Source organism: Vanessa cardui, chromosome 22 (assembly GCF_905220365.1).
Source record: "Vanessa cardui chromosome 22, ilVanCard2.1, whole genome shotgun sequence".
NCBI lineage: Eukaryota > Metazoa > Arthropoda > Insecta > Lepidoptera > Nymphalidae > Vanessa > Vanessa cardui.
The window spans coordinates 8,776,969-8,804,636 of record NC_061144.1 but is presented as its reverse complement, the minus strand read 5'-3'; the positions used below and the strand labels follow the sequence as shown (position 1 = coordinate 8,804,636).

General features: G+C 35.3%; 1 protein-coding gene across 1 annotated transcript; it reads left to right on the top strand.

The window, feature by feature from the left end:
- The first annotated feature begins 27 nt into the window (after positions 1–27).
- LOC124539210 (calponin homology domain-containing protein DDB_G0272472-like) lies at positions 28–27,668 on the top strand. Its single transcript, XM_047116507.1, has 12 exons — positions 28–151; positions 16,751–16,860; positions 20,927–21,021; positions 21,525–21,552; positions 21,595–21,782; positions 23,398–23,548; positions 24,068–24,251; positions 24,879–25,057; positions 26,166–26,339; positions 26,945–27,157; positions 27,415–27,518; positions 27,665–27,668. Exons 1-12 carry the CDS (start codon positions 28–30, stop codon positions 27,666–27,668), a joined length of 1,554 nt encoding a protein of 517 aa, XP_046972463.1.

The window sequence follows — 27,668 nt, the reverse complement described above, 5'->3', positions numbered from 1 at the left end:
TCACGCCAGGGCATCAGAGGGTACCATATGGTGTCGTGGACTGCGGTGACACTTCTTGCGGGCGATCCGCCCTGGGAGCCCCAGGCGGATGTGCTCGCGGAGGTGTACCGGTTCCGGGTCGAGGCGAGGAACCGCGCCGGGGTCGGTGGAGGTCAGGCGGATCAAGGCTCAAGCCTAACAAGCACTGATCGCCCGATGGCAGGAGGATTTTGAGGAGCACCCACGGCTGGTCTGGCGACAATGGAGGCGATCCGTCCTCACTTAAGTCCCTGGGTCGAAGGAAAGAACACCATCCTCAAGATGACACAGGTACTTACCGGGCACGGATGCTTCGATAAGTACCTGCACGGAATAGCGCGGCGGGAGGTATCACCCTCCTGCCTGCGAAATACAAAAAAAAAGGATTCACGCCGGTAATCTACCTAATGAATTATCACGCACTAGTGTTTATAATTTAAGGTAACATAATACGAAAATCAATATGTATCGGATGAAAATCATAAATAGAAAAATAGAAATTTTATTGCCGTATATCTATCCATACATACGAATTACATTGATAAATATAGACACCAGAAATTTCAGACTCACTATGTAACGAATCTCAGCATCGTTAAGTGAAAATAGGCTCAGTACAAATCATAACCGCGTGGAATGATAGCAAGAATGTTACCAGCATTGCCACGGACGATAGCGCATAATTTAAATTAACCGCTTATCTAATTAAATGTTACTTTCCACTTTAATATTATTATCTAATACTGTTTCATGTTTATTCAAGATATTGGAACAAACTTATTCCACGCATTTTATAGAAGTGTAAACTACCAGAAGTCTTCACGTATAGGAAAAAAAATACAGACGAATTGACAACCTCCTCCTTTTTGAAGTCGGCTATAATGCGTTATACCTTCCAGATGACCTCTTTTCTTTTCCTCTGTCTCTTTCTATTTTATACGGATGTATAAAATGTAATTTACAACTAATAACGTTACGTTATTTTTGTTATTGTTTTAGTTCACATTATAGTTTTAGTAACACCAATTGTTACATTGTTATTATTGTTATTTAATTGTTTTCAAATATTATTAATTTATTTTATTGAATCTTTGTCCAACAAAACCTCCATTTTTATCGATTATTAATTTATGTATTCGGGAAAGGCAGTTCTCAATGTGATGGAGCAACATTTTCAAAGTCACATCATCGATAAGTAAATAATCCTCTTTGTCTAAAATCAGATACTTCATAGAATTAGAAAATATATTGTTTAATTTAAAAATGAAACAAATCACCACCTAAGTTACAATTCTTTCGAAGTTTAAAATACAATAGCATTTAGCATTCCTTCCACGAAGTACTCAGCGAGAATTAAAAAAAAAAACAACGAAACTTTATAAATTATGAATTGAGCTGACAAAATGGAACAGCAAAAAAAAAACGTTTTTGAAAACTTGTCAGCATCAGTCACTTGCCGTCATATTTATTTGATACTAGTTGTTGTCGTTAGCTTCATTCGCTTTTTAGGAGTTATTGGTCAGTTGCTAAATAATAGCCTGCTTCGGTTCAAATGTTTGTCCGTGAAAATGCAAAACATTCAAAAACATACAGAGTTAAATTCGAATTTATAATACACGATCTTCTCCATGCGCTAAAAATATTATAGGACTCAAACCGTGAACTTTTACACCCTCGAGGGGTGAATTAAAAAGGCAGCCTATGCCATTCCCCAGGCCTCCCGGTTCAGCGGTTTAAGAGAGGAAAGTTAATAGAGTTGGACGGATTTACGTGCTTTTCGAAGAATGGTAGTGAACGTTGCCATTTTCTAGACTCTAAGCTGTTAATTAGAATTTCGGGGTCTGTGACTATATCTAACCACCAACCTAACGAGGAAGTCGTAGTCGTGAAATAAATAAAGCACTAATGTTATGATAAGAATAACAAATCAACGCCATACAAGTCGTAATGATACGACTACATAAAGTAGCAAGCTGAGGAAAGGAAATGGCGCATATCAGAGGCATGTTTAATGTATTCGCTCGCGCCTAAGGAGTGTAATTACGTAGTGATATCGCGGAGACGTGTGTGTTTGTAAACTATATTGCACACATACATAAATCGTCATAGGAAAGTATAAATTTAACGTTAAAAGCGTGCAGCGGTCTTATCGCTAACAGAAATCTCCGTGCAACGTTTGTGACAGAAATGTAATGAATAGAATTACATAAACTTATTTAAGTGCCTACTTAGGAAGTAGAAGGACTTTTGTGTCGACAATTTACAGATTTAATTAAACCTGAAGCACGGTCGAACTTTATTTTGTACTGAAACGAAAAATCAACTTATTTACGAGACTAACCCTAGCCTTCAATACGGTGTTATGACATTTGATGCTATATCATAATTTATACATTATTATTGCATATTATTAATAAACCCAGGCGAGCACCACTATGTATATGTGCTTAATTTGTGTTTATAATTCAATTCGAGCTCGGCGGTGAAGTAAAACATCGTGAAGAAACCTACATGTGTCTAATTTCATCGAAATTCTGCCACATGTGCATTCCACCAACCCGCATTGGAACAGCGTGGTGGAATATGTTCCAAACCCTCTCCTTAATGGAAGAGAAGACCTTATCAAAGCATTGGGAAATTTACAGGCTGTTACTAAGCACAATGGACATAACATCTTAGATTACAAGGCTGTTCCCATTGGTACAAGGCATAGTCAAATTTATTTACTTATCATTCTTAAAATATCTATATATATATATATATATATATATATATATATATTTATAATATGGCAAAGGAAAACAATCTCCAACAAAAACAAAAATTCAAATTTCGAATTTTATAATTTAAAAAGAAAAATCTTCCGTTTGAATTAAATGAAGCGAGGGGAAGAGTTAGGGTGTAATAGGATACACGCATAATGTGACGTCAAGGTTAATAACGCCCTAGAAAGTAATTATGGGGTACATTTACATACAAAAGTGTTAAAGGAGAAAAACACATGCAAAACTGATCTTCAAAAGAGCCTTGACTCTCAATTGGGTCCTTAATTATACTTTCATACAGGAGTACGCTGTGCGTAAATAAACATGAATGATTGGATGCTTTTGTAAACAAAAATTTTAAAGATTACGTCATAATTTAGTAGGTAATTTAATATCATAATCCGTCCTACAGCCGTGATAGCTGTCAAACATTTATAAAATCAGTTAGACAAAATTCGTTCCTCCAGGATTAAGTAATCCACTGTTGGGCTAAGGCCTCTTTTCTTGACGAGGTGGATTGAACTCTGATGACGTGACCGTCTTGAAGTAGCTGATACTACGGTGTTTTTAGGAATAGAATTGGATTCCAGACTTCAGTGGACTTCTCATTTATCATCCCTAACAGGAAGACTCAGCTCCGCAACATACGCGGTTAGAAAAGTTAGACAACTAACTGATTAGATGTCGCAATATATTTACAACAATATTATGTATATTCACAGTAACATTGATCACTTTGATAAAATCAGTGATAATCATGGTATGTGCACTAGGAGTAAGGATAAGCTTATAACGCCAAGTTTCCGACTCCGCAAAGTCAATAAATCCTCCTTGGGGCAAGGTATCCGTTTCTATAATAAAATTCCGCAGAAATTTTTAACTTTGCCGTTTAGTAAATTCAAATCGTTTGTAAAAAATACATTGGTAAAAAAAGCATATAATTCAATAAAAGATTTTGTAGATGATAAAAAAGCGTGGAGTTAATACCTGTTGACTTCCAAGCAGGATACATTAATTGAAATAATTGTATTTAATTAACATGACTACTCTATAATCTACTTTCCGAACCGGTGGTAGCTTGACTTAATTGTAAAATGACGATTCAAAAGTGCTTATAAAAGCCTACTTGAATAAAGTTTATTTTGATTTTTTTTTATTTTTGATTTTTGATGAACCACGCTGCTTAAATGCACACGAAAGACAAAATTCAAGAAATCTTAAATACTCCAAATGACTTGTATTTGCCCCCGGATAGTTGGGATTTACGTTGTTCTTACCACTGGGAGATACTGGGCTCTTATAACACTACTTACTAATTCTAGTAACATATAACGTTTATAATATTTCCGATTTTGTTCCGATCCATCTTTGACTTTTCCTCACAAATAATTTCGTCTCCTCCTCCTCGGCATCATCGCAATTGAAGACCACTTATCAAATCAAATCAAATCAAATCAAATCAATTTTATTCAAGTAAACTTCACAATGAAGCGTTTTTGAATCGTCAATAATCAAATACTACCACCGTTTCGGAAAGCAGCTTCTAGCGAGAAGAAACGGCAAGAAACTCGCATAGTTGCTCTTTTCAAATAAACACATTTACAATGCTGTTATTGACAGTAATTAGCGTCCTATGATGGAATCCGAGCCTAACTCCAGGCGTTTCTTTCTAAAAAGTACTCTTTTAATGAATAGTATGATTTATTTATTAATTTAGTCTTAATAATATTTTTAAATTTTGAAAATGGTAAATTGATTATATTTTCCGGTATCTTATTATATATGCGTATACCATTGCCCAAAAACGTTCTATTTACCGTATGCAAACGGAAACTGGGGGTTACAAGTTTATTCTTATTTCTTGTATTAATAGTATGTACATCAGCATTGATAGAATAATTTTTAATATTCTTTTGTATAAAGATTATATTATCATAAATATATTGTGAAACAGCCGTTAATACACCTATTTCTTTAAATTTTTCGCGTAATGATATCATATCGGTTATCCCCGATTATATATACAACTTCGACTCTACCCCTACTGGATTGTTTTGTTAGAAGATTTTGAAAATAACGATAATAATAAAGTGATTTACTTGGTGGTAGGGCTTTGTGCAAGCCCGTATTTGTAGGTACCACCCACTCATCAGTTATTCTACCGCCAAACAACAGTACTCAGTATTGTTGTGTTCCGGTTTGAAGGGTGAGTGAGCCAGTGTAACTAGGCAGGCAAGGGACATAACATCTTAATTCCCAAGGTTGGTGGCACATTGACGTTTTAAGGAATGGTTAATATTTCTTACGGCGTCATTCGCTAGGGGTGATGGTGACCACTTTCCATCAGGTGGCCCATATGCTCGTCCACCAACCTATACGATAAAAAAGACGATTTATTAGTAGGATTAGTGCTCTAACAACTGAAAAAGTCGTCATTTATTATAAAATGTTCTTTTTAAATTGGAATAATTACTAATTAAAGGAGGGTTGATACAGAGTATCTCTTTATTTCTGTGTCGGACAGCCTATTGAATAATTTTATCTTGGGAATGTTTGTTAGTAATAGTATTCTCCTGTTTGAATTTCCGAAGGGTTACTAATGGGCGAGATATTACAGAGCACAGATGTATGCGAATAATCGCATCGGACGGCAAACCGAATTCTGATATCGCCGGCCGAAAACCAGGCTTATACTATTGCCGACTTTCGAACACCAAACTACAGCTGGGAATTTTCGGACTAAAAAATCCATATTTTTTATGTTTTTAGTTCAAGTGCAATTCTATAAGATTTCACTTCGTATCTCACTCAGTGCTACGTCATTTTGACACGTGTATTCTATAAAGTTTATAATCATTCGCTTAATGTCCCTTATATTCTGATATTTCACGCTCGTAGTCTGCTGTGAGTTTCGATTTCTTATTATGGAATGCCTCTGCCTGAGATGAGAAACTAAGATCTCGGGATATGAAACATTACAAGCTAGTTATCCGATCAATTCAGTAATTCAAGTTTCTATTATTGTACAAGTTACGTTATGGTTTTTTTTAATGAGATAAATAGTAAACGAGCAGGAAGCTCACCTGATGGAAAGTGACTACCACCGCCCATGGACATCTGCAACACCAGGGGGCTTGCGGGTACATTGCCGGCCTTTAAGAAAAGAGCACGCTCTCTTTTGAAGACTCACAAGTTTTTTTTTTTTTAATTAACAATATTTGTTTTAACACGTCTGTATTATTGTTAACACTTTTCAGCATAAATGTACAGTGTCGTTACATATTAGGGTTCAAATTGATAAGTAAACGAAATGTAAGGTGTAATACGATCTTCCTAATTGTGTGATACAATAAAATTTTAATTAAAATATTATATACTAGCGACCCGGCTTCGAATGGGTGCAATACTGATACTAAATTTTAACTTCACTTCACTTCACTTCTAAAATTATCAGTGTTTCTTTACTATATTGCACATGTATTATACACCAAAACCTTGGTCTCGAATCAATTTAAAAAAAAACCTCATCAAAATCCGTTGCGTAATTTTACAGATCTTAGCATACATAGGGACAGACAGCGGTAAGCGACTTTGATTAAATATAATGATGATGTACTTATAAAGAAAATATATGTTCGACAATATTATATCACTCTTACCAAATTTCACTTTTAAATCCTGAATATGTGAGTTTCGAATGATAGCGTGTTATCCGTTATTTATTAAGCCGATCGGTCGTTGACGTGATTTCGTCCCGTCTGCTTCGTGAGGCTTAGTTATTGCGTTTTCCACAACCTCCCCGCAAACATGCCAAGGATTCCTCGATAAATAACTTAAATTATGGATTAATTGATAATAGTATGGAAACTTAAACTCATTTAAGAGCAATGTTCTGAAGTTTTGAAGTCGGGTAAGTTATCTATTTATAATAAAAAGAAAGATTAACAATCAAAACATTTGAATTATAAATAAACTGATTTTTTATAATTAATTTAAACAAGCGACTTCGGACAGTAAAAAAATATTAATAAAGATAATACACAACGACAGCCTGTAAATTCCCACTGCTGGGCTAAAGGTCCCCTCTCCCTTTGAGGAAAAGGTTTGGAACATATTCCACCACGCTGTTCCAATGCGGGTTGGTGGAAAACACGTGTGGCAGAATTTCATAGAAATTTGTCACATGCAGGTTTCCTCACGATGTTTTCCTTCACCGCCGAGCACGAGATGAATTATAAAGACAAATTTAACACATGAATCAGCGGTGCCTGCCTGGGTTTGAACCCGCAATCATCGGTTAAGATGCATGCGTTCTGACCACTGGGCCATCTCCACTCTTGAATAAAGATAATGTCAAGTACTAATTCTATTTCTCATCAAAAACTGTATTTAAAAGATACTGTTATTTCAATACTTTTATTTATTATAACATATATGCCATATATATGAGACATATGATGTTGTTTATCGTGAATATGTCTTTCAAATTCAACTATAATCGTTACACTTACCCGAGCTCTTTGCATCGAATGATTTTTCGTAGCACTTTATTTAATATCGATTTATTGAATATCATTATACATGCTTTGTTATTACAGACAACGATGTAACAAAAACCCCACTGGATTTATCCATACATCGGTATTCGTTGTCAACACTTATACAATAATAATAACATAAATATAAAATAAACAAAACGCAGGAAGTTATGTTATCTCAAAGCATTAAGACAATAGAAGCGAATGCTTAATCAGCAGAATGTAAGTCATTGTGTGATTCTATGCTTTGGGATCATACGTCTTGGGAAACGAATGTTGTTCACTTTTTACAAAATGTAAAAAGTGAACAACATTCGACTAGAGCACAAACCTCTGTTCGGTCGTGTCAATTTTAATTATAATTAAATATTTTAAAACTCAAATATTATATATTTTTAAAAAAGTCTGTCTTGCTCCCGTAAACTTGTCTAGGTACATCTAAACTTAAAATAAACAAAACACAAATAAAGGAAAAATAACATCGTTTACCTAGTATAGTACAGGTGTTCCATGTATTATGAAAACCGATAATCCGATCTTCTAAGAACATTAGAATATTCTGATATAAGAGATAATTTAAACCTGTCCTGAACGCCCAAGATAACTATGGGTCTATTTACTTACGAAGACGCGCCCCTCCACGCAAAATTATCAGCTTGCATTATACGTGACTTGCTTATAAGATGTCTCAGTTGTGTGAGATGACTAATATTAAGCATAAAAATAGCAAAAGAAACCTTCCTCGTTTTTTGTTCTAGAAAGAAACTTTGTTTCATACTATTTTTAGGTAAATTTATTTAATTAAAAACTGTTACGAAACTGAAACTTACTGAAACGATCATTTTTACACTTACACTAAATTAATATTGCAAAAATTTAAACGAAATTTTAACTTTTTCTAATGTTAAATAAAATAAATTCTTAGTAAGAAATCCAAACACAGTATTAGCGGTATAATAGCATCAGAAATGCTAAGGGCAGATCGCAATCTTATCTAATAGTGTATAGCCCATAACAATATGGCTGATGGCACGCGAGGTCATCGAACCCGTGGCCATTACAGAAAGTGCATGGACCGATTTATAGTATGCTATTATTCGTGTTAGTTAATTTACTTAATACGAGAATAGTGGTTGAACATAGGGTGTGGTACTGTCTCACACCACTTTTAGGGTTGTCACTCGTTATTAATTTAATTGCGTATTACGAATATTTATGACGGTGATAAACAATGATAGCATTTTTAAATTAAGAATTTTCGTCGTTCGAAAACGTAAGATTTTTTTAAATTACGATTTTGTCATGGATTGTAATGAATGGTGAGCTTTATTTAAAAACAAAGTCTTATTAAGAAACTTAACATTTTTGATATTTGCGGGTACTATTTAAAAAGTATACCATACCCAGACCTAGAAAATTTGAAAAGTAGGCTAAGCTTTGATATTTGGCACAGCAAGCAAATGTGCTGAAGTAAACGCAAATACAAACACGTAAAGACAAGATTCTGGCATTGTGTATGCATACCGAGAACAGCGAAGCAGAAATGTCATTAATGAATAACAGGCTTTATTTAATATTACTATAAACTACACCGATATACAGAATATGTTTTATTATCTGTTAAATTTTATAAGCTCTATAATCATACTAATAAGGTTAAAATTAAATTAAAAGTCAAAAGTATATAATTACATTAAATCAGTGACCGTCAATTTAATTTTTTTTTTTTTTTGTTTTAGACGGGAAACATCTTGTATTATTTTTTAAAGCCAAACGAATGACGTTCTGAAATCGATCTTTTATGAAATCGGACACACTAACAAAATATGAATATATTATATATTTACTTGTAATAAAAACGTAACTGCATAAATAAGATTCTAGAAATTAACACAAATCTAGTCGGAATATTAACTATTGATTTCGAAAATACTAACTTAGTTGACAAATTGTAAACTGACGAAATTTTATACGTTTTATTGCCCCTTTTCTTAAATATTATAAATTAAAATAGTTATACATAAAAAAGTACAACACACATTTTTTTTTAATTTAGTTTCAAAGTGGCCAGATATTGACATCATTAATTACTCATTTAAAACAATAACATGCAGACTGCTTGTAAAATAAAATAATCGAAATATATAACAGCTTATAAATTATCTAATACAGATTGAGCGACACGAGATCCAAATATGTATTCTGTGGTAAATACATAGTTGAAATAGTTCTGTGATTAGATTCATATTAAATGAAAATTAATTTAATAACAATTAAAATGTAAACATTCCAACATAATGTTAAATTAGGTAATATTGATTGGGCTTATATTGACATTTATGAATATAAATTTAATTTTAGAAAGTAAATATAAATTATAGTACTCATATAAAAACTTTTTGGTATTTGTTTATCGATATTTCAAAAAAAAATATACTTTTACGTATTATTTTTACTAAACAAAAAATAATGTATTCTATTCGTTCGTAAACAATTCATCGCCCTCACCATTCATTCGTATATTTAAAATAAGGGAAGAACCCAAAAAAGAACAAAAAAAAATTAAGTAATTCAATATTAATTTCTATTGATTGATTTGTTTACGAAAGTTACGGAGGCGAGATGGCCCAGCGGTTAGAACGCGCGCATCTCAACGGATGATTGCGGATTCAAACCCAGGCAAGAACCACTAAATATTCATGTGCTTAGTTTGTTTTTATAATTCATCTCGTGCTCGGTGGTAAAGGAAAACATCTTGAGGAAACCTACATGTGTCTAATTTCATAGAAATTCTGACACATATGTATTCTACCAACCCGCATTGGAACAACGTGATGGAATATGTTGAAAACCTTCTCCTCAAATGGAGAGAAGGCCTTAACCCAGCAATAGGCAATTTACAAGCTGTTGTTGTTGTTTTTGCGTTTAATAGTTTTAAATTCTATTTATACGTACAGTGTGAAAGCGTGCTCAGCGTGCTATGGAAAGGGCTGTGCTTGGCGTTTCTCTAAGGGATCGCATCAGAAATAAGGTGATCCGTCAAAGAACCAAAGTCATCGACATAGCCCACCGGATTAGTAAGCTGAAGTGGCAGTGGGCTGGCCATATTTGTCGCAGAACCGACAACCGTTGGGGAAAACACGTTCTAGAGTGGAGACCGCGTCTCGGCAAACGTAGTGTAGGACGTCCTAGGGCACGGTGGAGTGACGACTTACGCAAGACGGCAGGCAGGAGCTGGATGCGAGTAGCCGGAGAAAGACCACAGTGGCGTGCACTTGGAGAGGTCTATGTCCAGCAGTGGACGGGTACGGACTGATGGTGATGATGAAGTGTGAAAGGATATCTAGTAACTTATAAAATATTTTTATACAGTACATGCCATTTCTAATATATTTCGTTCTGTGTATCAAGAATTAGGTATTCTACGTCGCTATTTTTAGCATACCTATTTCCTTTAAGTGTTTGCGGTAAATCAAAATGGAGTAGGCCACCCGCCATTTTTTATTCGTTCATTATTTTTTTAATATTAGAATAAATAAGAAAAATTTTATTCAATTACAGATTATACTATTTAAGTTGTCATCTTTCATTAATCATTCATTCAATTTACATTTATTTTGGTATGAAAGTCATTTATATTCCACTAGCTAGCCTACTCGACCCTTGTTCGCACGTGTAGGATCTACATAAAAAAATTATGTCGTATTATTTTTTTTTAATGGATACATTTATTAACATAAGAATTAATAACATTAAATGATTAAATATATGCACATATGAACTAAAACTAGTTACTGTATGAATCTTGACCGCGTGGAAAGGTGGCAAGAATGCTAGCAGCATTTCCCCGTTGAATCGCAATTCCGATACTCTGGGCAAAAAACGAACCAGCCCTATTGTATATGTCGTATTATAAATTATATTAAAATTTCAGCTTGGCATTAATTTTTCACACAATTCGTACAAAACCTTAAAACATTTTACTTATGCACGTCAAGTTACCTCATTAATCAGGCTATCTGTTAAAATAATATGAAATTTATTTGGTGTAGTTTTAAGTTTATCACGTTCAATCAAACAAAAGGTATTCTTTTATTAAAATATTTAGATAATTTGAAGAAATTTACTATTCATACATATTAATGATGAACTTTACGATTTCATAAAAATATTTTTATATCATCCCATCCCATGTTATGAGCAGGTATTGAATCTATAACCAGCCAATTGTAGTAATACTCAAGTCGAAAATATTTTTTTATGTGCTGAGCTCCTGAGTATCACGTATAACCTGAGTCAAAACACTGAGTCTAGACAAAAATTCGGAACATAGATTCACATTACAAAGCATTCATAACATAAATAAGTAAATTTAAACATTAAGAGAAGGGAAATGGGAAGGAAAATGTTGTATGAAAGTTTTCGTTCTTCGAAGTTAAAAACATGAAAAGAATCTATATTATGCTTCTGCGTCGTCAGTACGGGTGACTCTTCATGACATCGTATAAAACAAAGTCGCTTACTTATTCTGTCCTATATGTCTATATAAGCTTAGATCTTTAAAATTACGCAACGGATTTTGATGGGGTTTTTTTTTAATAGATAGAGTGATTTGGAAGGTTTTTGTATATAATACACGGTCAATATAATAACGAAACAATGATAATTTTATATGTTTCTATTGTGACGTCGTATATACACAAATTCTGTAGAATATTTAGCCGGGGCGGGTCACTAGTTATGTTACAAGACTGTCTGGTTAAAAGCGGTAATATACAATCGTTTTTTTTTTCATTTCAATAGATAATCCGTTTAATGACCAAATACTACTGACAGCTACATATTGTAACGCTACAACCTAGCATTGGCAATAACCTCAAACAATACCGCAAGCTGTATGAAACAGGAGCAATATACATCTATAGCTGAGATGGCCCAGTGGTTAGAAAGCGTACATTTTAACCGATGATTGCGGGTTCAAACCCAGGCAAGCACCACTATATATATGTGCTTAATTTGTGTTTATAATTCATCTCGTGCTCGGCGATCAAGGAAAACATCGTGAGGAAACCTGCATGTGTCTAATTTCATCGAAATTCTGCCACATGTGCATTCCACCAAGCCGCATTGGAACAGCGTGGTGGAATAAGTTCCAAACCCTCTCCTTAATGGAAGAGGAGGCTTTATCCCAGCAGTGGGAAATTGACAGGCTGTTACTTTACTGATTTTTATATATCTATAATCATAATTAAACTCGGTACAGCCGCGCGTAATACAAAAGAGGCGTCATGCGATTTTGTTATGGAAATCCATGTACATTTACTATAACGCTTTTTATTAAAACGCTTTTAAGTGTGTCAACAACGTCCCATGTCCCATGAGTCTGACAGGTCTTTATACTGCTCTGTATCAGACGGATATACTATGTAGATACTATAGATATATCATATGTACATAATTAAAAAGTATAAAACAAAGTCGCTTCCAGCTATCTGTGCCTGTATACTTAGGTATTTAAAATTACTCGACGGATTTTGATGCGGTTTTTATTACTAGACTAAGAAATTCAAGGGGTTGTTTCGTGTATGTAACACATTTATAAATATGAGACAACATCACATACATTACTCTGATCCCAATGAAAGTAGCTTAAGCACTTGTGTTATCTTAATCTTAATCTACATTGACTCGGCCGGGAATCGAACCCGGGACCTCGAAGTGGCGTACCCATGAAAACCGGTGTACTCACCACTCCACCACGGAGGCCGCCGACATTGACAATATAGTAAAGAAACACTGATAACTTTAGACGTTTCTATTGGATGTCTTAAATAAACAAGTTCTGTAGTATATTTTGTGTCAGTATTGTACCCGTGCGAAGTCGGGGCCGGTCGCTAATTAACAAATATAATCTAGATTGTACTTTTTCTTTTCATTATTCTCATATCATTCATCTCACACACACAAACTTCCGCTGTTAATTTGACGTAGTGTGCTTTATGAGTGAATGAATGTATAAGTACATGTTCCCAAAGTTGATGATGTATTGGTGATGTAAGGGATGGTTTCTATTTCTCAGTATCAATGACAATGGGAAGTCACTATAATTTACCTTACACTTTATCTTAGGTGGCCTATTTGCCAGTCAGCCTCCATATATCAAGTAATACATTAATAAACACAAAATATAACATTGTAGGGAAATCCGAAATCATCGTGTACAGAGAAAATTTATCAAAGAAATCTTTAGCAATTTTTTTATTAAACCAATTAGGCATTTTAATAATATTGTTGCCGGTTACCTACCATAAAAAATAATAAAACGTATTATTTTCTTGTAATTCTTATCAACTTCGTTCCATATAAAAACGAGTTAGGTAAACTCGAGTGTAAAAAAACTGCTCTGTATGCCATATTAATTACAATAATTTTATTTATTTAAAAATAGATTAATTTAATAATTCAAATATTTTCAGAAATACTCGATACATCTAGAAATTTACCTGCTTATCTGTGAACACTGCACTATTCTGCTGATCACACAATATGAATTAAAACTCCATGCTCCTGAAAACTCACTTTATTGATTCGCATACAATATTAATATGTAAATCATTTGTAAGAAAAGGTTCGTCACCTTAAGATCTGTTTTCGTGTGCTCAGTATGAGTGATAATCTGTTTTACCGATCGACAATGACATATTGCGTCGCAATGATTAGATGTTTGATTTGATTAAATTCAAAAGGTACGAAGAGTTTAAGACTCGATTAAGGGATTATTTGAAAACTGGCGAAGGTTTTCTTACCCTGAATATACAAAACATATTTAAAAGACGAAAAAAGACGAGAAATAAATCTAATTGACACAAATGAAACAAACTATTTTAGACACCATCCCCATAAAATAACAAAACTCTTAATATGAACACATCAATGCATACATGTATACACATACACACACAAATGTAACATGTACAGTGCACATATATCAATCATACTATTCCTTCACTCTCATACTCCAAAATAACTGCAAATCCTATACGAACGGAAATAGATCAGGTTTTACTTTTAACTTTGTTAGGCACCGCCGTGTAAACAATACTTAAATACCAAACTCCGGGCTGCTACTAAAAATTTTCTGACAGATATTTGATCTGACCTAAATTTTGCAACCAGGATTTCAGAATTTGGCTTACGAAGCCACTATAATGATGCAGTTGCTAATACTACAAGAACTAAACGAAGAATTACTATTTTTCAATTTCATTCTATGTTTTTTTTTAAATAAATAAATATGAGACAACATCACATACATTACTCTGATCCCAATGTAAGTAGCTAAGGCACTTGTGTTATGGAAAATCAAAAGTAACGACGGTACCACAAATACCCAGATCCAAGACAACATAGAAGACTAATGATAATCTTCAACTCTATGTAACCACATACCCATGGAAACCGATGTACACACCACTCGACCACGGAGGTCGTCAATACATATAAGTAGAATATTATAATACATAACACTATTTTCGTAGAACATGTACGATCGATAGCACCTCCTGGCTATTTCATCTCATATTAAATTGTTTATATAATATATGTGCAAGCCCGTCTGGGTAGGTACCTCCCACTCATCAGTTATTCTACCGCCAAACAACAGTACTCAGTATTGTTGTGTTCCGGTCTGAAGGGTGAGTGAGCCAGTGTAACTACAGGCACAAGGGACATAACATCTTAGTTCCCAAGGTTGGTGGCACATTGACGATGTAAGAAATAGTTAATAATTCTTACAGCGTCAATGTCTATGGGCGATGGTGACCACTTACCATCAGGTGGCCCATATGCTCGTCCGCCAAGCTATACCATAAAAAAAAAAACAAATAAAAAAAAAACCCGCTAAGTTTCTTTCGCCGGTTCTTCTCTTCTTTTCCGAACCGGTGGTAGTGTTTCAATTGACCATCAATAAGAAAGTGTAATGCTTCTATGTTGAATAAAGTTGTTTGAGTTTTACTTTGAACAAAAATGAATTCAACTCCACGATGATTTGAATTATAAATTGTCAATAAGTAGCTTATAATACGACATTGAATGTAACAAGTATCAATATGTCGCATCGATACAAATCCTTTTGACATTTCACGATAGAATTCACTATTGAGCATCCAATTTGCTTCTCATTGAATAAAATATAACCATTCTATCGCCAGTGGGCTTGTATAATTAAATTTCCAGAAAATAGTTAAAATAACATTCAAATATCTTGTTTTATTATCTAACTATCCTGAAGTTTACTTAGAAATGAGTATTTTTTTTTTAATTAGAAGGTAGACAGATATATGTAATTAATAATATTTTATTATAAAAATAATATTAATACGTCAACATGAGAAAAAATGGGCTGTCATAAAATTATATCAATAAATTAATTTAAAAATATCTATAATAATCTAAAAGAGTGTAAACATATATTTTTAGACCATTAATAATAAAATACAACAACAAAATCCTACAAAAATGAACAAATATACATATAATAATAATTCCACCGAAAATGAAAGTGACACTGTCAAACTAAAATAAATAATGTATAAAACCCAAGAAAAATGTTGACAAGAACCAGAAAACGAGCGCACAATTATCCATCCCCGGACCCGCCGCTCAGCTCCGCCTCGCAGGCACAGGAATCCGCACAAGGAAGTAGTCTGGTGTCTGCAGCTGCGTCGAGCTCGAGCGACGAGTACTTCTCCCCGCCGACGTCGCCAACACCTGTACGTCGAGCGGGGAGACGCCGGCCACCGACGGGCTTGGGAGCCAGAGGCCAACCGGTCTCGAACAGGGTCCCCGCTTCCGGTGGTGGTGTGCAGCGCATGCGATGGACACAATCCATTAATGAAAATGTCATGCGCGCATACTATGGGGCTACAGAGGGGGGAACTAACCTCACGGCGTACCGTGTTAGGATGCTCTCTCTGTTTCAGGCGCTTGAACCAGCTATCAACGTCTCGGCTCAACGACTGTCGGATCAGGTGCGAGTCATTCTGCGTAACAACAGGCTGAGTGACACCGTACTTGATCGGATTCGCTCAGAAACGTGTAATAGCGGTGTAACTTCCGGCCTGTCAACGCCCGTGGTTGAGGAACCACTTCCTGCAATACCACAGGGCCCAGAACATGATGATGAGGACGGTGGTGACATGGCTATTACAACAAGTAAGTACAGTGATCAATTGAGGAACGCACTGGGGGATGCGATTCGGGAGTATCGTAACACTCCCGCTGAGCTTAGGCCACGATTGCCACGTTTGCCCATGTCTAAACGGAATAGGGACCTAGTGTGCACTTTGGATTCACTGCTCGCAGATTATTTTGAGAGCAGTGAAAATCTCGAGGATACGCACTCAATTCTGTTTTGTGCGGCTGTTGCAGCATGTCGTGTAGCCGGTGTAACATTTGAAGACACCGAACGAGCTACACGACCAAAGGCTGCTGCACCGACCTGGCAGAGCAGGATTGAGAAGCGAATTAGTGAGACCAGAGTGCTCATTGGAAAACTATATTGTTTTAAGGAAGGGAATACGCGTCCACGTGTAATGCGTTTCGTGGGGCGGGCATTCTTGGGGACTGGTATCGGTCCGCAAGAGTATCCATCCCATGTGGTGGAGCGTATTGACTTCCTTAAACAAAAAGTTTATGCATGGGCAAGCCGCATTCGTCGGTACAGGCGGCGAGTGGACCGTTATTACTTGAATCGCAAATTCCAGAGCGATCAAAGGTGGGTGTACAGAACATGGGAGCGACTCGACCAGGATGTGAGCGATGGGTGTCGCCCAGATGATGATGCCACGAATACATTTTGGCGCAACATCTGGTCGGTACCCGTCGACCACATTGAAGGTGATTGGATGCTGGAGGTCAGGCAAGCGTGCGAGCCTTTGGAAGTGATGGGAAAAATTTCCATCGCTTCTGAAGATGTAGTCGCCGCAGTTCGCTCTGTTCCCAACTGGAAGTCTCCGGGACCGGACGGACTGCATAGCTTCTGGCTAAAATGGCTGCGCAGCTCGCATGAATGCTTGGCATTTCAGTTCCAGTCAGCTCTAGAGTCTGGGTCGCTTCCACAGTTCCTTACCACCGGAGTCACCCACCTGCTCCATAAGTCAGGTAGTGCAACGGATCCTAAAAATTATAGACCGATTACTTGTTTACCGACGGTCTATAAGCTCCTTACCTCCATTCTGAGAGATAAGATTAATAGTCACATACAGAATAATAGTATTTTGTCTGTCTCTCAGAATGGATGTAGGGGTGGATCACGAGGCACTAAGGAGCTACTCCTCATTGATATGACCATTAGCCAACAGGTTCGTCGTTTTCGAAAGAGTCTGTCGACATGCTGGATAGATTACAAGAAGGCCTATGATTCCGTGCCGCATACATGTCTCTTGAGGGTGCTGGAGTTGTATAAATTAGATACAACTCTATGCAGTTTCTTGAGATCATGTATGAGGCAATGGCGGACAGTTCTTCGCTATCCAGGATGCCGAACGATTCATGGTGATGACGAACCAATAAGGATTGAGCGGGGAATATTCCAGGGCGATAGTTTGAGTCCATTGTGGTTTTGTTTAGCCTTGAACCCTCTAAGTACTCTGTTGGAGGGTTCAAGGCTAGGCTATCGTTTGCGGAGAGGAGGTAAAGTAATATCCCACCTACTTTACATGGATGACTTAAAGCTCTTTGCACCTTCAGGTTCACAACTAGTGGAGTTACTAAAGGTAACAGAAACTTTTAGTAATTCTATTAGAATGGAATTTGGAGTTGACAAATGCGCGGTTATGCATGTAAAACGAGGAGAGATTATGGAATCTGACGGATTACAACTTTCAGATTCCATAAACTTTAAATCACTGTCATACAAATACTTGGGTATGTCGGAAGCGTTAGGCATCAATGTGACCGACATGAAACAATCATTGCAGGAGCGTTTCTTTGGTCGCCTGAAAAAAGTACTCAAAAGTCTTTTATCAGGTGGCAATAAGGTTCGCGCCTTCAATGGTTGGGTCATGCCGGTCTTGATGTACTCTTTCGGCATACTCAAGTGGACTCAAAAAGAACTAGCCTTGGATAGGAGAGTCCGCGTCCTGCTGACTGCATATCGAATGCATCATCCTCGGTCTTCGGTGATGAGATTGTATATCCCACGGAGATATGGTGGCCGTGGCTTTTTAAATGCCAAGACGTAGGGTCTTGGCATTTAAAAAGCGTGCCGTTTACCGTGAGGTATACAAACTCAGGGAGTATTTCCTCCACACTGACTTGGATATGCACCGAGATGTAGTTATAATGGACAAGGGGCTAACTCCGCTCTCCTTAGGCAAAGAGAACTGGCGCAAGCCTGTAGTACTAAGTACTGAGAACCGCAAGGAGGTATGGAAGAGCAAGGAGTTACACGGACGCTTCTATCGGGCCCTTTATGGACCCGATGTGGACTTTATGGCGTCCGTATCTTGGCTACGGTTCGGTAACCTATTTGGTGAAACCGAAGGTTTTGTCTGTGCGATTATGGACGAAGTTATCATGACGAACAATTACCGGAAGTATATTGTGAGGGATGGCACGGTGGACATATGTCGGGCGTGTCACACTCCGGGCGAATCCCTTAGACATATTATTTCCGGTTGTTCTCGTCTTGCTAACGGAGAGTATTTGTACAGACATAATCAAGTGGCCAAGATTATCCATCAACAACTTGCACTTCGATACGGTCTTGTGGTATCAGAGGTACCATACTACAGGTATGTGCCCGACCCAGTTCTCGAGAATGGTCATATCACACTGTACTGGGACCGATCTATAATCACTGACAGGACTGTTGTCGCCAACAAGCCTGATATAGTGGTGATAGATCGGTCAGAGCGCCGCACGATAATTGTTGACATCACCATCCCTCATGACGAGAATCTCGTGAAGGCTGAGAAAGATAAACAAATAAAATATCTTGACTTAGCTCACGAGGTTGTCGACATGTGGGATGTGGATACAGCAGTTATTGTGCCGATAGTTGTTTCAGCGAATGGCCTAATGGCCAAGAGCCTCGACCAACACCTTAAGAGGCTCTCGTTGGGTAGCTGGGTCAAGGGCCTGATGCAGAAGGCAGTACTCCTCGGCACGGCTCGTATTGTGAGGAAGTTCCTCTCTCTGGGGCCCTGACCACCGGTGGCTTGGACCCTGTTCCCGCTACTGGTTGGCCTCTGTATTTTATATTTTTAAATATATTTTATATGTTTGTATTTTATATTTAAAAATATAATATTATATGAGTGAAAATAAATAAATAAATATTAATGAAAATAGCAATGATAAAAATAATGAAGCAATTTATTCAAGTAGGCTTTTACAAGCTCGTTGAATCGTCATTTAATTACTAAGTCAAGCTACCATCGGTTCAAAAAGTAGATTCAAGAACCGGCAAGAAACTCAGTAATTACTCTTTTTCACCATCTAAAAAATAGTCATGTTAGTTAATTACAATTATATATGCATGTAATATATTCTGTCTGAAAGTCAACAAGCATTAATTCCACGCTTTTTATTATGGAATTATGGAATTTATTATAGAAATGGATACCTTGCCACAAGAAGGATTTATTGACTTTGCGATATCGTAAAGTTTATCCTTACTTCTTGTGCGCATACAATAATTATCACAGATTTTATTAAAGTGTTCAGTGTTACTATATATACATAATGTTGTTGTAAATATATTGTGACGCAATAGTGAGTATTCCTACTTTGTTAAAAACATCCCGAAGAGAGCCTATAGCTCCAAGATTATAAATAGATCGAAATTCAAATTCAAAAACACATTTATGATTATATATAAACGTATATTTAGTAAAAGCGAAGGAACCCTGTGGTAAAAGTCGATAAACACGCTCTTATAGATTTAATATTGCGTGTATCAAACTACCCCAGTTACTGTTGACTGTTGGATCGATTTCTCCGAAGTATAATATTTCAAGTGTCACCGACAGAGACAAGTTCAAATACATCGTTCATTTTTCATTATAAAATGGTCAAAGTAAACAAAATGTTCTCAAAACCGAAGGCTGTTTATTTCGGACATCCAATTCCTTTCTGGAAGGTAATTATATATAGTTTTATATGTACTATAACCGTGTTTTTTAAAAAACTATTCCAACAATGAATTATTCGTAATCAAATTCTGGGTATTCTAAAATGTCATTACAATTATACTTAAGACTATCGAGTAAGATGTTTTGGAAATCAATTTGAATTTGAAAATAGAAAGATCGATTCTATTGAATTGTTTTATTGTCATAGAGAACTTTTTAGGTGCCAGTAATAAATAAAAACTCTGGCTGGAAATCCGGACCATACCAATCAATCACTTACATAAAGAAATATTTATTTTATTTTGCATAGATTTCCCAGGAAGTTTAATAAATTTTACTAGTAATAATAAAATAAATACTACCGTATAATATTTGTTTACTTTGAATTTAAACTCTCTTATTGATTTTGTTGGTTCCTTTGCAAATATTTTTATTATTTAAGCATTGTTATCTTTTAATATATTTTCAGGTAAGGCAACATTGCGAGACTGAAACGGTTATTGACGTAAACGAAATGAAGAAAACTATCGATATTGTGGACTACGATAAAGTTCATATGCAAAAGTAAGTTTATAATAAATAACAAGCTGTGACCGATACATCTTGCGCGTTTGAATCTAACAAAAAAGTAATTGTTATAGCCTAAGTTACGAATTATTAATTAGCCTTATGACATCAACTATCTGCCAGGGAAAGTCCCGTCAAAATCGGTTCAACTATTCCAGAGATTAGCTGGAACAAACAGACAGGTAGACAGACAAAAATAAAAAAAAACGTTATTTTGGTTTTGTGCCATTTATGCATATACATATGCGTTTAGTAAAAAGCTGTTATTTCATGATTAGATTGATTTTAAATGCATATTAATATATATATTTTTTTAAATATTTAATAATTTATTTATTCAAAACACATCACAATTGCATAGACATTGACATCTGATTACAATGCATAAGGATAAAAGGTATATGCAAATAGAATCTACTGTCCCTGAGCTAGGTATAAACCTGTATTTCAGGCGACAGTACAAGAATAAAAGATATTAATAGTCATTTGTCAATTTGCAGAGCTATAGTAAACAGGGCCGAAGAGAAGGTCAGAAAGTTACTAAATCAAGAAGAAATTAACCTTTGACAGAGGAGAGAAAAATTAAAGAACATCCTACAAAAAGAAGAATACGAATTGGATCATGAACTATATACTAAACGGGCTATGCAAGAATGTAAATATTGTACTGAAAGAGACAGCAAGATAAAGAAATATGAAGAAGAAATAGAGAGGGAAAAAGAGAGAAATTGTCTAAAAGCTTTAGAAAGGGAAAAAATGTATGTATAATTCTAGAGTGAGATTGATAGGAGTATGTAGTTCATAATAAGTAATGATGGTCATTTTAAATTCCTTTGGCCCTTCCCTTTTGAAAAATTAAACGACCTCCGTAGTTGAGTAGTGTGTACACCGGTTTTCATGGGTTCGCAACTCCGATGTCCCTGGTTCGATTCCTAGCCGAGGCGACCGGATGTAGTCGTGATGTAGTTTATGATTTTCTATAACACAATTGCTTTAGCTGTGGGATAGCAGTGGGATCAGAGTAATGTATGTGATGTGCGATCTCTTTACCTCGAAAAAAATGTTGTTTCAATACTTATTAAAAAAAATCACGATTTAAATTTCAGTGCAAACCAAAAATATTACACTTTTGTAACAATTAACAAATATGATCATAAAACGTAATATTAATTCTCCTCGGAACGAATTTTTCAAGAAATTATTCATGTGTTTAACGCACAGTCGCACAACAATGATGGAAATTGTTGTATTACATTGAAGGTCGATAACGTACGATATGTACGCTGAACAATTTGTTCAATCATTCGGTCCAGCTTTTCATTCCAATATAATAATAGACTTCCAAAAAATATACCAGTGTATATATTTCCTACATCAGACAATAGGATAAGAGCCGTGATGGCCCAGATTGAACGCGTGCATCTTGACCGATGATTGCGGGTTCAAATCCAGGTAAGCATTGCTGAAATTTCATGTGATTAATTTGTGTTAATAATTCATCTCGTCTTCGGCGGTGTAGAGAGTAAAGAAAGTGAGTTAACCTGTATGTGTCTTAGTCATAGAAATTCTGCCCCACGTGTATTCCATCAACCCGCATTGGAATATGTTCCATACATTCTCCTCAAATGGAGAAGAGGCCTTAACCCAGTATTGGGAAATTACAATTACAGGCTGTTGTTGTTGTGTAGACAATAGGATGACTATAGTTGCAGTTTCAAGGCAACTACACATGATCTATCAAGCTATTTAACAATATTCGGGATATTTGTATCGAGGTGCGTTATTTCATTCCCGCATGGGGAGGGACATTTATCCCCATGCGGTATTAATAATAACCGCAGCTGATATGTTAAAGGACATAGAGGGTGGAAATTCACAAAAACCGCATTCAACGAATGTTTGCTGCAAATATTTGCCAACGGGGGAAATACTCTTACAGCTCCTTATGAAAGCTCCTAAAGTACCAAACTAAAAAATTCGTTGAACACTTTTCGACATATTATTATAAAGCATTCGTTCAAGGAACTCATTTCACTAAAAAAATACAAGCTTCTACGACGCTAAATTTTTGGATTTTTCTACCGAAATATTTAGGTAACTACACGAATTTTGTAATTTGGACTGTGTACACTTCCGTGATAAAGGTCCTGGGCCTGAATTTTTTTCTGTTGTGTAGGTCTTGCTGCCCTATCGGTTGATGAGTCGTGAAAATAGAGAGTGCACCCGTGTTTGCGCCATAATATGGCCACTGTTATTTTCTTTGGCTATTTTTTTGTGGAGATAATTTAGTATAGAAGATTCGGCTCAACCTGACACAAATCTTTTTCGATCTGACTGTAACAACATTGATTTAATTAATGAAATTTTATTCAGAGCTAACGGCATGCGCTGTACAAAATCAGACGAGATCAAACTACGTGAAATGCAGAAGATGCAAATGCAAGAAAAGGCAAATATAGAAAAGAACAAAGCAGAAGTTGATGAATTATGGCATGAGGTTCTGATGAACGATCTTAGAAGAAAGGTTTGTCAAATTCACGTAATAAGAGTGTTCAGTGAGTAAAACCGTACCCATAAACCCATTTTAAACCCATTTTGTTATTAAATTAAGCGTATAGAGTTTGCTAAAAGTGGTTAGACCATGTATTCTCTACGTATATATCAGAACTAAACTTGGGACATTCACACTAATATGTATTATATATATCGTTGGTTGTTGCTAATTAATTTGAAAGATCTTGGCCAAAAAATATGAAAATACCATGTTTTTACGTCGTCTTTAGAAAATGTAAGACAATAACTGTTCCTTAAATACCAATTAGCAACTAAAATGTTACATACCTTTTACCGTGTGTACGCTGGCTCCCATTTATTAAATGAAATTACAGCAATAGTAATGAATTGCTATCCATCTAGGCCTTCAAGGCCTAACAAGCAAATTGATTGTTATCCTTGGTCAATAAAGCACTACACTCACTACTTTGCTTTATTTATTTTTTTACATTAATGGATAATATTCAAGTTATATTTTTGGGCGTTATAGGAAGAAATCGAGAGAATCAAATCGGAAAAACGTAAACGAGAAATGTTTGAACGTCGAATGGCATACGACAAACAAATAACCAGCGCTAATCGACAGAGACAAGAAGCGTTGCAGACTGAGAGAGAAGTAGAGAACAGAAGATTGGAAAACCTGAAGAAGAAAATGGAACAAGATTATTATGATGGTAAATATAAATTTTTGTTCATTTTCTGCCCAAGGGATATTAATTGCGATTCAACGTAGAAATGCTGCTATGTATTCTTACCCCCAATCCACGCGGTCATGATTTTCTACAGTAAATATATTTAATTTTTATCTATAGACAGTAAAGGCCTTAATGTTATTTAGTAAAGTTATTTGAGAATATAAAAAACATACACATAGTTTATACATATACAATTACATATTTATAAAAATAAAGGCCCCATATGATAGCAAAATGATTTTAAATTATATAACTCAAAATTAAAAAGGAATCAGTAATTTTGGGTGAACGAGAAGTGAGTCTGGACCAAAACTTTATTCGTACTTCGAATTCGAATTAATGTCGCGGAAATACATCTATTTTTTTCCTTTCATATTTCAACTTTAAAACAACTTATAAAAAGTTAACGCCAGTAAACGTAACAAAGTTATACTAAAGTATTTAATATTTGTATGAAAACAAAGGTTTAAGACATTATGAGTGTGTTTTCGTACAAATTTACAAATATACTTGTATAAAACAGTAGTTACTGTTTTTCGAATATGCCTTTACTTCCAACTTATATGATTAAATGTACATACCTACACATATATACTTATTTGACAGCAATCAAAAGAAAAAAGGATCAGCAGATGCTCAATAAAAAGAACTTCATAGAAGGATATGATTTAAAGCAAATGGAAATTAGAAATAAAAAGAGACAAGAGAGGGAGATGGATGTTAACACGATTTTAATAGCAATGGAAGAATTGAGAAAAGAGAGACAGAGAGAGTTGGACCAAATTGTAAGAATTGTTTTCCAAAATTATAAGAACTTGCAATATTTCAACGTTTTGCAGGAAAATATTCAATTCCCTTATCCCTTATTAAGGTTCAACTTTCACCTGTCGCACGAAAATACTTGTTTTATAAAATCATACAAAGATTAATATTTCAGAAGTAAATAATGGCACAAGAAAATACTGATACCCGTATTTCAAACCAGTTGTCGCTCGTGTCTTCGCTCGCATTTTAGAGAGCTAGTTGTCATGTGTTAGGAAAAAAAGCCTATGTCCGTTTTTGGACTTCAGGTTTGCTTCATATCAAATTTCATCAAATTCGGTTCAGTGGTTTGGTAGTGAAAGATCGACAGAGTTACTTTTACATTTATAATATTAAAGTAGTATAGAAGTATCGATAAAGAATTGAGGAACTTTATCATGATTGGGTGCCAAACTGGGTAATAATCATGTCCTAACCAATTTCGGCCACAGCCGTCATTGCCAATACACACCTACTAGGTATGTACACTAATTATTGTAGTGTTCAACTGCATGCATTAACATAAGTGTACTAAGTAATCTCTCAATCTAGTAATCTGATAGAACAGCACTAACTTATACCTTACATCCGATGAAAAAGCTCATATATTCAGTTTTTCTTACACGAGAGTTTAAACACTAACAATTTTCAAACTCTGAATTACTTCACAGAAAAATTATACTTGTTTTATTGGTAATCATTTCAAATCCCGATCTGAATGCAATGCCTTCTGTTGATTGTTGTTTAGAATTTTACTTGGTGGTAGGGCTTTGTGCAAGCCCCTCTGGGTAGGTACTACCCACTCATCAGTTATTCTACCGCCAAATAACAGTAGTATTGTTGTGTTCCGATTTGAAGGGTGAATGAGCCAGTAGAGGCATAAGGGACATAACATCTTAGTTCCCAAGGTTGGTGGCACATTGACGATGTAAGGAATAGTTAATATTTCTTATATCGTCATTGTCTATCGGTGATGGTGAACACTTACCATCAGGTGGCCCATGTGCCCTTCCGCCAACCTATACCATAAAAAATCAATAAAATTTTAATGATAACAGCAACAGATGCAATGGTTTGATTATTTATTTCCAGCAAGCTTTAAAAATAGAGAAGCAAGTATTTGTGGAAAATTACAACCGTGAAAGAAAGATGGCAGATCAATTAGAAAGGGATGCAGAAACAATAACAACACAGTGGAAAGAACAAAGGGAGAAAGAGTCAGACGAAATTAACAGACAAATTGAAAAGAATAAATGGGAGAATAAAGTGGTGAGTATCTTGGATTTCCATATACGTTTATATGAATATGACGAGCAGAAAATGATCTTATATACAATGTTAAATATATTATATACTAGTAATCTGCACTGGCTGTGCACGGGTATAATTTATTAAAATGATAAAATCAAAATTTTAATTTTACAGTCAGTTATCTGATCTTCTAGAGATATATAATGTATACCTACCCTTTATCACTCAGGAATAATAGCTTTCTATCATACGAAAAAAAATAAATTAACATGTAAACTAATTGTTAAATTATTTTTAAGATAATTAGATATTGTTGCCATAGTCGGAATGTGTTCTTTTGTAATTGGTAGTATATATTTATTTTAATCAGATATGGGGCATGTATTGTATACATGTTATGTTATTTACAACTGTTGTAGGCCCTAATTAATAATTAAATAAATGTCAATTTAAGATCAAATTTGTTTATTAGTATTAACTCCTCCTTCCATGGAAATCGACTATTTTTTGTTGTGTGTTGATCGGCAACCCCTTTCTAAAGCATATTAATTATAACCCCAAATAAAGGAAATATATACATTTACTTCCAATCTAAAAGGAAGATAATATTTTAATTAAAGACTGCAGCTCAAGAATACAAAAGGCACATAGAAGAAAGGAATCGGGAATTAGAAAAAAAAAGACAAGAGAGAAGAGAGAACATGGAACGAGTGAAAAGGACAGCGTACAATGAACTACGAAATAATTTGAACAGTGCCAATGAGGAAATGAGACGGCAAATCGAATATCGGAATGCTTTAACCAATCAAATACGAGATAACGGAAAAATATTGGTAAGCATTCGAAATTCAAATTTGATTACATTTATGTTCTACCTTGCGGTTCGATGTATAGTTTGAATTCTGTAATTATCACTTCATTTACGATCGAATTATGACAGATTATTTTTTTAAGCAAACAAATATTGGGCAAAGGGCCAATATTTTACAGTACAGTATTTTTTTTATTCCTGGAAAATTTATGCCTGTAAGTGTGTGTATAAATGTAAAGTAGGGCGCTAATCAAGTATTTAAATAAAATTAAATTACAGGAACTTGAATTGAACGGAATTGAAAGAAAACAGCGTCCGTTTACAAAAAAAGCGATTATGTTTAAGGAAGCAATGAAAAATAAGATCGAACACTCATCTGTAAGGTTAGTTACGTACGATTTTAAATTATCCACCGACTTCAAAAAAAGGAGGAGGTTCTCAATTCGACCCGTATGTTTTTTTTATGTTTGTTACGCGATAACTCCGCCAATTATGAACCGATTTGAACTAATCTTTATTCGGCGTATAGGTAA